The 12,016-nt window shown below is 40.9% G+C and overlaps 1 protein-coding gene and 1 long non-coding RNA gene across 2 annotated transcripts in view; one reads left to right on the top strand and one right to left on the bottom strand.

The window, feature by feature from the left end:
• The window catches only part of rttn (rotatin), a 34,894-nt gene extending 23,510 nt beyond the window's left edge, over positions 1-11,384 (bottom strand). The window contains exons 1-19 of the mRNA XM_046066591.1: positions 11,233-11,384; positions 10,668-10,855; positions 10,175-10,364; positions 9,883-9,981; positions 9,676-9,766; positions 9,249-9,363; positions 7,236-7,386; positions 6,363-6,528; positions 5,549-5,739; positions 5,228-5,343; positions 4,157-4,324; positions 3,855-4,067; positions 3,532-3,644; positions 3,292-3,418; positions 2,838-2,963; positions 2,367-2,483; positions 1,684-1,823; positions 926-1,097; positions 726-825 (exon numbers count right to left, since the gene is read on the bottom strand). Coding sequence (XP_045922547.1) covers positions 726-825; positions 926-1,097; positions 1,684-1,823; positions 2,367-2,483; positions 2,838-2,963; positions 3,292-3,418; positions 3,532-3,644; positions 3,855-4,067; positions 4,157-4,324; positions 5,228-5,343; positions 5,549-5,739; positions 6,363-6,528; positions 7,236-7,386; positions 9,249-9,363; positions 9,676-9,766; positions 9,883-9,981; positions 10,175-10,364; positions 10,668-10,855; positions 11,233-11,263 — 2,614 coding nt within the window. The 5' untranslated portion in view covers positions 11,264-11,384. The remainder of the gene's footprint in view (positions 1-725; positions 826-925; positions 1,098-1,683; positions 1,824-2,366; positions 2,484-2,837; positions 2,964-3,291; positions 3,419-3,531; positions 3,645-3,854; positions 4,068-4,156; positions 4,325-5,227; positions 5,344-5,548; positions 5,740-6,362; positions 6,529-7,235; positions 7,387-9,248; positions 9,364-9,675; positions 9,767-9,882; positions 9,982-10,174; positions 10,365-10,667; positions 10,856-11,232) is intronic.
• Positions 2,414-3,633, top strand: LOC123981609. The gene is made up of 3 exons (XR_006827798.1): positions 2,414-2,496; positions 2,846-2,971; positions 3,336-3,633. It is a non-coding gene; the product is annotated as an uncharacterized LOC123981609 (long non-coding RNA).
• Positions 11,385-12,016: the final 632 nt, after the last annotated feature.

Genomic DNA, 12,016 nt, shown 5'->3' with positions numbered 1-12,016 from the left:
AAACGAAACTTATGTGGCCTCGGCAACAGCATCTGATCAGAAAGCACCCGGCGTTCTGCCAGCAGACCGCAGACAAGGTAACAGCAACTTTAGTATTTAACTGAAATCGTGACTGATTGTTGAGTTGAAGGCTAGCCAAAGTAAGTCCGCAGTCCTCAGCTGAAAATGTGCACACGTGCGTTTGTTTTTCTCCTTTTTGGCCGTGAGTTGTAACCTCACAATCAGGAGTTAACTGGGTGTCGGGGAGCTGCACATTTACTCACCTCCAGCTCTCTGTAGCTCAGACAATCCCTGCTACCTGCGTGTGCTAATCCATTCTTTCACCCATATTCTTTGTCTTTATAAAAGCTATCTTTATAATAACAAACAACAGCTGAAAGTCGTGTAGTCTGCACGAGCCTTTAGCTTGTATAGCACTCGGGTGATGTTTGTGTTTGTAAAGCAGCTGTCTGGTTGTTGGTCTGATGTTTGCTGTATGACACACTATGACCACCAATAAACGTGCACAGCTGATCCCGTTACCGGGGGGGCGCCGCCGCCGCCAAGCAAAAGTACTTCTTAAACGACGCATCGATGAATCGTTGAATCGTTGAAATAATCTATAGAAGCTTCGAATACTAAAATCATCGCTAGCTGCAGCCCCAGTGGAGATGATTTCAAAATAAAACAGCAGTTGAGATTTTAAGAAATACTGTTATTAACTGCATATTTTGCAGACAACTCACTTTGCAGCACCACAGACAGCTGCTCTGCTGCCGATCTTCTCAGGCAGATGTCAATAGTGTCTGAGGACAGGATACAAAACAGCTTCTCCACCGACTCCACCTAGCCACCATTAAACACATTAAGTAAGCACGTACAGTGTATCTGCCTGGGCAGGAGTGTATACGAGAGTGCTGTTCTTTCTGTGTATGTGGATTTATACCTTAAGGACGGATTTGTTGCTGGTGTCCAGCGAGATGTCTAAAGGGTTTCTGAGACAGTAGAGGTTGGGGAGTGAGGAGATCACTTGTTTATCCAGGTCTGGTCTGGCTCTGTTTGCATCTTCATCGCAGGTTAGGTTTTGCAGGATTTGTTGCACTGCTGCTATTCTCACACTGTTAATAATGAGCAGAACCTAGATTTAAATATTTAACTCAAAAACAGTTTTAAACAGATTAACTACATAAAACATGCAATACATTAGAGTACTAACACAAGGTTGAATATGTTACCTGCCGTTTGTTTTTTTGCAATATATCCAAATGGTGACTGGTTGTCAAAAAAATGGCTGGCAGGGCAGACAAATTTATTAGCTGTTGCCAAAATGTAGCAGGGACTATCTCCTGACCAGTGCCCGGTGTTAATTTCCATCTCTATCAGTATTCATAGGCTGGGACTAGATAGCTGTTTTACACAGGCCTCACAGAGCATTTAGATGACTTGATGAGCACATCAGCTGACAGCAACAGACAGGGGTAATATGTCCATCACGTTATAGAGCAAACTATTTAGACTCTGAGGAGTTTGTCTGGTTCACAAAAAAAACAAAACAACGTCAAACAACTTCACACAAGCAGAGACACAGAACAAACATACCATCACGAACACACACGTCTGGTATGCGCACACATCTGGGCAGGCACATAACATGTGAAACAGTCACAGACAGTGACAAAAGAAAGACCCAGAGCCGGTACTCACGTGGGATGTTTAGTGAAAAGGAGTCGGAGCGCCGCTTTTAGCTTGGCTGTGCCTGGAAACACGTTGTCTCTTGCCACGTCGGACATGTCACTTAACAGCAGGACACAGTTTCCCAGTGACTCTTCAGTGCTGGCATAACCCTGCCACACAAACACATAAACATACACAATTCTCAGACTGCCTTGGCAGACAATAGAGCAAACAATGGGGAATTCCAGCTAAGCAGCACAACAGTAAATAAAATATGCATCGCTTTGATTTCGGGTGGTTTCATTTCATCTCTTGTTGACATGGCGGGCCCATCTCTGTATGGTCTCCTTGAATTAAATCACACTTGACAGCCTAGTCAAAATCTCATGTATATTCATGAAGAATTTCCAGGCTTTCTGTTGCCTGAAACTCAACAATTAATAAAAGCTTGTTTTTTTTACACCCCAAAAGGAAACAATACAGCACATACTATGTAAATGAGAGAATAACTACATTTCTCTCACTGGCAGCTCAATATGCAGTCTTTTGAGGTCCAAGAGCGCTAAAATTGCACTTTTGATCATAGTTGTTTTGATTGTGGAACACACACACACACACACACACACACAAAACATAATGTAATAAGTTCCAGGCATGGTGCCGCTTTATGAGCCCTGCAGAATACAACACAGTCACAACCGAGAGCACAACACCTGTAATATGGGCATGACCGGGTAAAGTGCCTCATTGAATCTGTCCCAGGTTGATGCTGTCATCATTAATCGTCCCTTGAGCAGGAATAGCAGAACATCCTTGGCAGCAACGTTCACCTATAGATCACAGGTAAACTGCTGAATTCACAAAAGCAACTGCTGACAAAACATTTACTAGCAAGTACTTTAAGTGACTGACTTAAATGTCTAAATTACATGATACATGTAATGGTGAACCATGAGAGTTTAGCATGACCTTAAAGTAATGTACAATAACTTGACACACACAACACACAGAAATCCTTGTACTTTTATTCTCACGAGTATCTGTGTTGGTTATATTTATTCCTTTCAACCCAGACCTAATCTAACATATTTAAAAGGGACCAGAACGCCCTTGCTCCGACGGTCTAAAAGTCAAATTGGTTCTGATATAAATATACACAAAGTACACACATGCATTTTGCCTACCTTCTCAGCAGGATCCTGGAGTCCAAAAGCGCTTATTTCATAGAGCACCCTGGGATGGAGAAGGAAGTTCACTCCACCGCAGGCTTCTGGTTCCTGTCGTGACACATTCTGGATGCCAAGGCAATCCTGGGGGTGTATGTATTCAAACCGGAGCACATCATAAATTATTGCTATGCTCTCACTTGTGCTCGCATACAAGTCTTCCAATTCACTTTAAATGTAGCCATGTACTCTAGACTGGGGCTAGAAAATGAAAAGGAAGTCTGATTTGAAATGTCAAGCAGGATTTTTATAGCACACTGTCAAATATCTGCAATTTTCTTCCTACTTATTTACATACCGGTGCCCCACCAAACAAGACACGCATCATGGCTTTAGTAGCCATCGTTTTAGCCACAAATCTGCATACTCGCATTTACACACTGACTGTCTGTATAAGATGGCTTGCTCTGACCTTGACCAGGTTTAAAGTGCATTCGTATGCTTCCAATTTGACAGGTTGTAAGGGATGGGACAGCAGCTTGAGGAGAAGTTTCTGGCTCTCTGTTTGGAGGAGGGGACTGGGCTGATCAAACTTCCACCTGGTGATGGACAACCAAAGGAATTTAAACTAGCATAAAATATGTAAATGCGGCAGAACAAGTGAATGACTTCACACTGCAAGAAACAATGATTTTCTGTAAGATTATCGTACAGGTAGGAGCAGATGTGGACACATTCCTTGACGATGGGTAAATGGTGGTGAAACGGGAGGCCAACTACGGCCTGGCCTGCCAGCTCCAGTAACTCCAACCAGTTGTTTTCTCCCTTGATGATGAAATAAATCAATGAATTATCACAAACACGTTGATATGAGTAACAGGCTAAACAGGTTTTGCTCTAATCTGACGGCCACAGCTAGTGACAATTTAGGAAATGTAGGTTGTATAGCTGTAAAAGACGACAGCCCTCTCTCTGTAGACTGCAGAGCTACTTGTGCTATTGGCTCACTGTAATCATGTGACATAAAGCGCATACCTCGGCTTGTGCTTCCTTGAGGAAGTTGCAAGTGGATTCCATGCTGAGGGCAGCGCGGGTCACCCTCCTGTAAAGGTCATGGCTGTCTGAGTTCACCTGCTCCAAATAGGCCACTGCTGTCTCTTGCATGCTGGGAAATAAACTTCCCAATGACATGTCCAAGCATAGGTGGAGAAGAGCTGTTGCTGTGTTTTCTGGGAGATTGTCACTAGCCTGTGTGAGATTAAGACCTTTACTTTCTACTATTGACTTACAATAATCACATAAAGTATTGTCATTTGGTTACACAAGCAGACACACACCTTCTCAGGAGGGAGGATGGTCTGTAGGAGTTTAATGGTGAACATAGCGGTGCCTGTGTAAGCCATTCTGTGATGAACCTGAGAGCTGTGGGGAATGTCTGCTAAATAGCTCTGATGGTAGCTCAGGATATCTCCCAGTAGTTCCATGCAGGTCTGCAGCTTCTCCTTCTAAAATACACACAGACAGAAATGTTGACAAAAGCACACAAGCCGCAACAAGCGCAGCAACACACATACATGTGCTCATATCACGTGCACACACACAGACACACACACCAATGCACAGCGACTGGCTGGAAGCCAGGAGACAAATTGTTCGTTCCACGGGTTAGGAATTGAATGTAATCAGATTTCAGGGTTATTTTGGGACGAGATACAGATCCCCCCCTATCTCGATTTGAATAAATTGGAACAATCTATTCTCAGCCACATTGTTCTGGGAGCAGAAATTGAACAAAATACGATAAATGCCAGCAGGGGGCAGTAGATGTCCTGTGCATTGCTGCGGCTGGCATGAGAAGTTCGGCCCATTCCCATAGGAAAAACCTAGAGGTCTGGCACACAAAAGCTGCTCTCCACATAAAGATGACAAAACAGTTCTTAGACTGCAAGGCTCTGGGCATGTTTTAAACAGCAGAGGGCCAGAGGGTCCTGGGCTTGACAAGTGTTTAAGTCCCCATGCGCAGTAACATACTCTTTAAACAGTCAGGGAAGATAACAAATGGTTCTGCATGGTGAAAAAATAAAAATATAAATACATACACCAGTTTAACACAATCCATTGTATCAACTTTATACACATAATTAATGAACACATTTACTAACCCACCGGTACAGAGGAGAGGTGTGCATGTATGTCTGAGAAGCTCTTTTTAACCAGCAGAAAGTCTTTGTAACCTTATATAATTCATTCAGCTCAATCACATGCCTACAGTTCTCTTTGACAGTTGAGTACCGTATGCTTGTGTGTCTGTGGTAAATTGTCTAGTGGCCAACCCAGTTCTCCTTTTTCAGTGAAGTGTATCCATTCATCTACAGAAGATGGCTGTCATGAGTCGTGTTTTGACTTGCCAGCTCCATCCCCACCAGGCTGCGATCATCCCAGACCAGCTCGCAAACACTGTCCCCGAGCAGGAGGATGGCGTCGCACAGCAGCTCCAGAACACGATGAAACACATGCGAACCCTCTGAGAAAGAAGACAGGAGGAGAGAGAGAAAGCAAGAGCAAAGAAGATTAAATGACAATAGAATATAATCAATGTAGTGAAACAGGTGGTGGGGTGTATTTGCAATAGCAGATCTTTACTCAAGCAAAATACAGACAGGGATTATTGATTTATATACTTTTTTCCCACCCCCCTTTCCGTAAGAGACTACAATGTCTACACCTACCTGTCTTAAGCAGTGGTATGGCATGTTCCATGGTGGCAACAGTAAACTGAGCCAAAGTGAGCTGCTGTAACTGCAGCTCCAGGACATCCTCTACACCGACGTCAGGAAGTGCCAAATGGGCCACATCTGCAGGTGACCGGGGCCTCTGCCTGGGGGCCTGGACTGCCGCTCCACCTCTGTGCGAGCTGCCACTGGATGAATCACAGACAAGAGAGGAGGACAACTGTAAATTCATACATCATCTGCACTTGGACCACTCAAATACAAGGAGTGACGTACGAGCTGTATGGGGATGAATCAGAAAAACTGAACATGCCATCACGGGAATCAGAAGTGAACACTGCAGACCAGCCGCTAGAGGGCTCCTGGTGTCATTCATATTTAAGAAGAAGAAGAAAATCCTCCACAGACTTTCATCACGACGTTTTATCTTCATGTGTGGGTTGCTGGTGTCACTAGCAATTTTGTTGTTAACCAATCCACAAAAAAAATCTTACTGTGCACACATTTCTAAAAAGCATACGACTCTTTGGTTAAGTGTAAGCTCTGATGAAGGAATTGACAACAATGATGCTTCAACGATCCTTTCAAAAAGTTATTTCTACCAGTAAGGCAGATAGAACCTAGACATAATACCATTTAAGCCTCAGAAGTGTGACAGAAGCCAAACCGAGTTAATCTCTGCTCTCACTGACGACATGACTGCTACAGGCACACAGAGGAACAATATCGTACAGAGGCAGCAGTGCCTTCTTTAGCATGCGTTTAAAATGCACAGTTACGCATTAATGTAGAGTTGCCCACGTGCACACACCTGTTGGAAGCTGCATCGCCATCTTGGCCATCTCCCCTGGCTCTCTGGCCTGTGCGTCCCACCGCAGAGGGCCGAGCAGAGCACCCTGACGCTGGCGATGAGGCCTGGGAACTCTGGGCCCGCACCTCCTGGGAGTAGGAAAAGGACGAGTTCTGGGACACTGGATCTACACAACCACAAAAAAAGCAAAAAAGGGGCATACTTTAGGGCTGAACAATTAATCAAAATATGGCCTGCTGAACACCAAATTTAAAATTAAATATTGTCGTGATGCAGAGATGTCCTGGCCTGCACATCATATTCTACAGACTTAAGAAAACATTTGTTTGGTACAGATCCTTGCAAAATAATATAAAAAAAAAATAAAAAAAAAATCACACCATAATAATTTAAATGTTTTTCATAAAAATGATTTATGCTAATTATGTAAAAATAAATCCTCCAATATTGTAAATCATATCACAACTGCAATATCAGTCAAAATAATTTTTCAAAGTTGGTCAGTCATAGCATACACATGAGGTGCATTGTATAATAAGAGAAGAGTAAGGTAGTGGGGGACAAATCCCTCATTTTAAGAAATGAATCAGTAGGATTAGAAAGCAATAGGTTTTCTTTAAAACTGCATGTAAATAGTTCAGAAAGTTTTAAGTCTATACTTCACTGAAATGTAAATGAATGTGGTATGCTTTAGGAACTGATCATGTGAAGCAAATGCGACTCTGTTTGACTCTGAATCTGTTTAAAGATTTACTTTACAATGAAGGAGCATATGTAAACTAACAGAATAAGCAGGTAAAAAATTGGATCTGCATTTTTAAAACACATCTGTAAAAGGATCTGTACATCAGGCTAACTCATACAGCGTGCTACCTTGCTTTGTAGAGTAGAAGCTTGGATCTTGATGAAAGCGTAGTCTCCTCCTTAGTCCCACACAAAGCTGCCGCAGGCACGAAAGAGCCTGCAAGTGAAGGTAGATCGCCTCACCTTTAGCCGAACCCAACCTCAACAGGGACAGAAGGTTCTGAAAACAGAAGGGGATATCAGAGCAGTGTTGTTACTGTGAAGCTGGGTTAAGGAAAGGTTTCTAAAGACATAATTAACCAGTAATATCCAATTAGATAACAGATAATATACTGGGTTATGGCTCTGTTTACAAACACACAAACAAAGGCTTTGTAAAAACAGGACCTAAACTCAGACAGTGATAGAAAAGTTGTAATAAAGTTTGCTAAATAAAAAGGGCAAGTGGAATTGAATTATTGAAGCAGCAATTTGTTCCAAGTTCAGACTCCCTGCCCTCTGTAGCTAATGATGTCATGTCTCTAAATCCGAGTCTTTTAATTTAGCTTAATAGCTCTAGTAACTCAAAGGAGGGCCAAGTAAAGCCACAAGAAGAAAAGCACTTCCCTGTAATGATTTCTTTTTGATGATGAGACTGCTGGGTGACAGTATGCTAATATTGCCTTGAGACCGATGTAATTTAATGCACCGCTTTATTAACAAAATAGTAACGTTCACAGTGGCTCATCAGGGCAAAATGATGTCTCCTCCAACACTAAATGCCAATGAAATAAAGAGTTTGGATAACAGATGCACTTTGTTGTAGACATGATACTGACAGATACATCAAAAACACTTGTTTTTAAAAAAAATAAAATATATATATATATATATATATATATATATATATATATATATATATATATATATATATATATATATATATATATATATATATATATATATATATATATATATATATAAAAATGGGGGACAGAGCAAATGTCTTGAACGCATATATTTAAAAAAAAAAACAAACAAAAAAAAGGATTGTGTTCACTGTGGATTTCAGGGTTATGACTGACCCTGTGTTCTCATTTGCAACATAGGACAGGTGAGATTCCTTCAAAGCCAACAAGAACAGGACGAGGATAGTTGGACGAGTTTTACAGAATCTCTGATACTGAAGGAGGTTTTCAGAGGAAAGAAGCAAACCATTCCACCAAGGACTTCCCATCCCTGCGAGAGGTACATCATGACCAAACTATATCCTCACAGCAATCTTTTGCCTGCTCAAGCAAAGTAAGCCTCCAGAGGCCTCCACAACCTCCTACAAGATCAGGGACACAATTATTATTGTTCAAGGACGCTATATGACAGGTTATTATTTTGACAGTGGCTACAGTGACCATCCCATAAATTCCATTATGGGATGGTCAAGTTAGCCACTCAAAACAATACACATCACCTAATAGACATGAATAAACAAGAACACTAAATATAATGAACAACAGTTGGCCGAGAACCAACAGAAATTAATGAAACAAGCCCTTGAATTCTCCAATGACATCTTTAATTTGTGATCTTTGGACACCCATACTGATCATACTAATCAAGCAATGACAGATTTTAGAGACAGCGACAAGCTGCCATTTTTAAATCAAGACAGCACAAATTTTCCATTAAATCCAGGCTTTTGTCTTGTACATAAGCACTGAGACTGACAAAAATCATACATCCTTAAAAGTAAAATGATGGCACAGAGCCATTCTAATGCCCTGCTTCACGATACAAAACTATTAAATTAATTATTAAACTTTTAATGACATATCTGAGATCAGTGGACCCTTATAGATGACATTGAAACATTCAGAAGAAACCCATTGTATCAGAAGATGATAAGAAATGGCAGTCATTCTTACATTACCTGCTGCAATGTGGGATCAAACCTGTGACTACTTATAATAATAAAATAACTGCAACCACTTTCTGGTATAATTTTAGAATCATATTTCTAAAATATACCAGTATATATAGGCATAAATGTACATGCACATTTATAACTACTATTGTCAGTGCAAGAGAATGGTTATGTAATGATACCTTTACAATATTGGGTCTTTGCAGGAAGATCTCAGCAGGGAAATCTTGCATAATGACATCGCACAGAAGTTCACACGTAGTCCGCACCAAGTTGGGGTTGCTGCTCCTTAGAGAACTGTTTCAGAAGAATTAAAGCAGATCTAATGAATACTGAGTCATTTCAGATCTCGGCACTCTTGTTAAGTTGACTAAACCCGAAAAGCTTGTCAAACGGAAAACAACTAAATAAAATCTATCCTGTACGTAGGGCATCAAACCCAAATCTTTTTTTAGGTCAAAAACTGTCAAGCAAAAGTTGGCAGAGAATGCTTTTGACAGATTCTTTCGTTCTGGTTAACTAAATAAATTTTTTCCTGAATTAAATCTGAATTGTGTGAACTTTACACTGCATTTTAATAAAGCATATATGATCTGTATTGTCTCTTACCTCTCATTGGATGAAAGTATGTGTCTGTCTGTGTTTGTCAAAGTCAGCCATGGAAACACAGAAAACTTCAGACACCTCACAGATTCATGCACTGTACAACACAGAGGGATGAAACGTGCTTACCAAATACTTTTGTTAATACAAAAAAATTCAAGATGAAACCAGCACACTAAGAAATCTATGGATAAGTATTTAAAATATTGGTACCTGCTATCTTCTGAGGTGGTACATATGTATGGCTGGGAATGCTCTTGTGGAAATATCCCATTTTAGGAAAATGCTCTTCGGGTGGAACAACTGTAGCCGCTACAGCAGAGACACCAGATTTGTTAAAATATCCTTTCACATACTTCAAGCATTTGATCAAACTGTTATAAGATCCATGTAAAGTAAAAAAAGACATCTCACACCTACCTCTCCTACGTAAAACTAGTAACATTTAGTAGTTTGCAGAAGACAGAATCAAAACAAACATTACTTTAGCTTTAACTTGCAACACCTGTTGGAGTTGTAGCATGCTGTCCATGCGAGCAGACCATAGTATGACTGGGGAGTAGCTCAGGTAGCTGGAACAGCTGGTCCAGGGTCCCATCGATGATAGCTCGCAGCCTGGGTTCCACATTAGGAGACAGTTGGGTGAGGAAGTCCACTGCGCCAACGTCTCTTAGCATCTGGGCTGCGCTAGGATGCTTGAAAGACAAAATGGCCAAATGTCACTGAGCTAAACCCACTGCATGCAGGTCACTGCTAATATGTCATACAAAGCACACAGTTTATTTTCATTACCATGAAACGTCATCATATCATATATTAACAAAGGCTAATAGTAATCCTGCTTCAGTTAAGGTTAACTGCTTAAAGTCTGCTTGGTGTTGTTAGAGAAAGGCTGAAGCCTGGGCCAAAACGACATTTAAAGTTGATCAGTATATTTTGAAAGTTTGTAGACTGCTCCTCATAATAATGTTATCATCTAACGTTAGCTATGTTTCTACCTTTGATAAAGTTGAGAGCAACTCCAGGACCTCTTCCTGCAGTGGCACCTCGGGGAAATTGAACCATTCGAGGAGATACACAAACAGCATCTTTTCTTGGACGATGTCGGAGACGGAAATCAGGGACAGATCCAGCTTGCATACGATGCTCTTCAAAGCTCGAACTCTTATCTCCACCAACGAGTGGCCTAAGATTTGCAGAAAAACAAAGGATTAAGTTGAGAAGAGACATTATAGGAAGAGTTTAGTGACGTTTTGTTTTTAGCTAGGAGTTAGTCAACAGCTAACGCTAGTTAATGTTGGAGGTGGAAGTTCAGAAAAGTTTTACTGACTTGAGTTATTTATCTAGCGTTAACGTCTATTAAAACTATGCATAGTAAAGTACCATTACACCTACAGATAAAAGTAGAGTCCACCTAGAGAAGGTTTCTATTGTTAGCTTGTTAGCATGAAAGCGGCTAACATTAATAATATTAGGCAAGTGACACGGTTTTGTTAACATCACTTCAACTAAAGTGAGGCACCTAACATATATTTGCTTAAGTTAGCTAGTAAGCTAGCTTACCTATTTTCTTTATAAGGGGAGACAACTCCATGTTCAGCGTATCCTTGTGTAGAAAACAGGTTTTAAAAAAAAAATAAAATAAAGAAGATACATCAACGATCGAGACTTGTCAGTTCAGTGATTTTCTGCCAGTGTCAAGTCAACAACGTCTGGGTCCGTTTTCAACGACCGCGCCAGCGTCACTCCACTTCCTGTAGAGGTGGAGGGTGCGTTCAAGTGTACAAACTGTACGCAGACAGTACAGAGTTAATGACGTACTAGCCACAAAACATTTACGCAGAGTAGATACAATAATGCAAGCACCTGAAGGATTCAATTATTCTCATTTAACATAATCATATTTCTGAACGATGCAGCATTTTTCAGGGAGATCTGCTAATCAGCACTTTAAAACCAACATGCAGCAATGAAGGTCCACAGAGACCACACATTGTCTGTGCTAAAATTGCAGCTGCATATAAGTTAAAAAATTAAAACTAAAAACTACCAAACACTCACTAAACCGCATTGACAAAGCTGAACAGCAATTATGAAACCAGCCAAAAGAGAAATAGTTATAAGAAACTGACAAATAGCCTACTGATCCGGTGCATCAATCCACCTTTGCAGCAGTGCCAGATCTAAAACTTAAGGTGTTTCATAATGTGGTAGTTATTTTGTCTTTCACCTTTACCCCACCTGCAATGATAGTAGCAGTCCTCAAATCTTTTTAGGGCAAGGACTCAGAGGACTCCCTTTGGAATGGATCATCTAACATGTGCAACAAATCTTTTGAAATGTTATG

This window comes from Micropterus dolomieu, linkage group LG13 (assembly GCF_021292245.1).
Source record: "Micropterus dolomieu isolate WLL.071019.BEF.003 ecotype Adirondacks linkage group LG13, ASM2129224v1, whole genome shotgun sequence".
Taxonomy (NCBI): Eukaryota; Metazoa; Chordata; class Actinopteri; order Centrarchiformes; family Centrarchidae; genus Micropterus; species Micropterus dolomieu.
The sequence above is the reverse complement of the archived record's forward strand: the minus strand, read 5'-3'. Positions and strand labels throughout refer to the sequence as shown.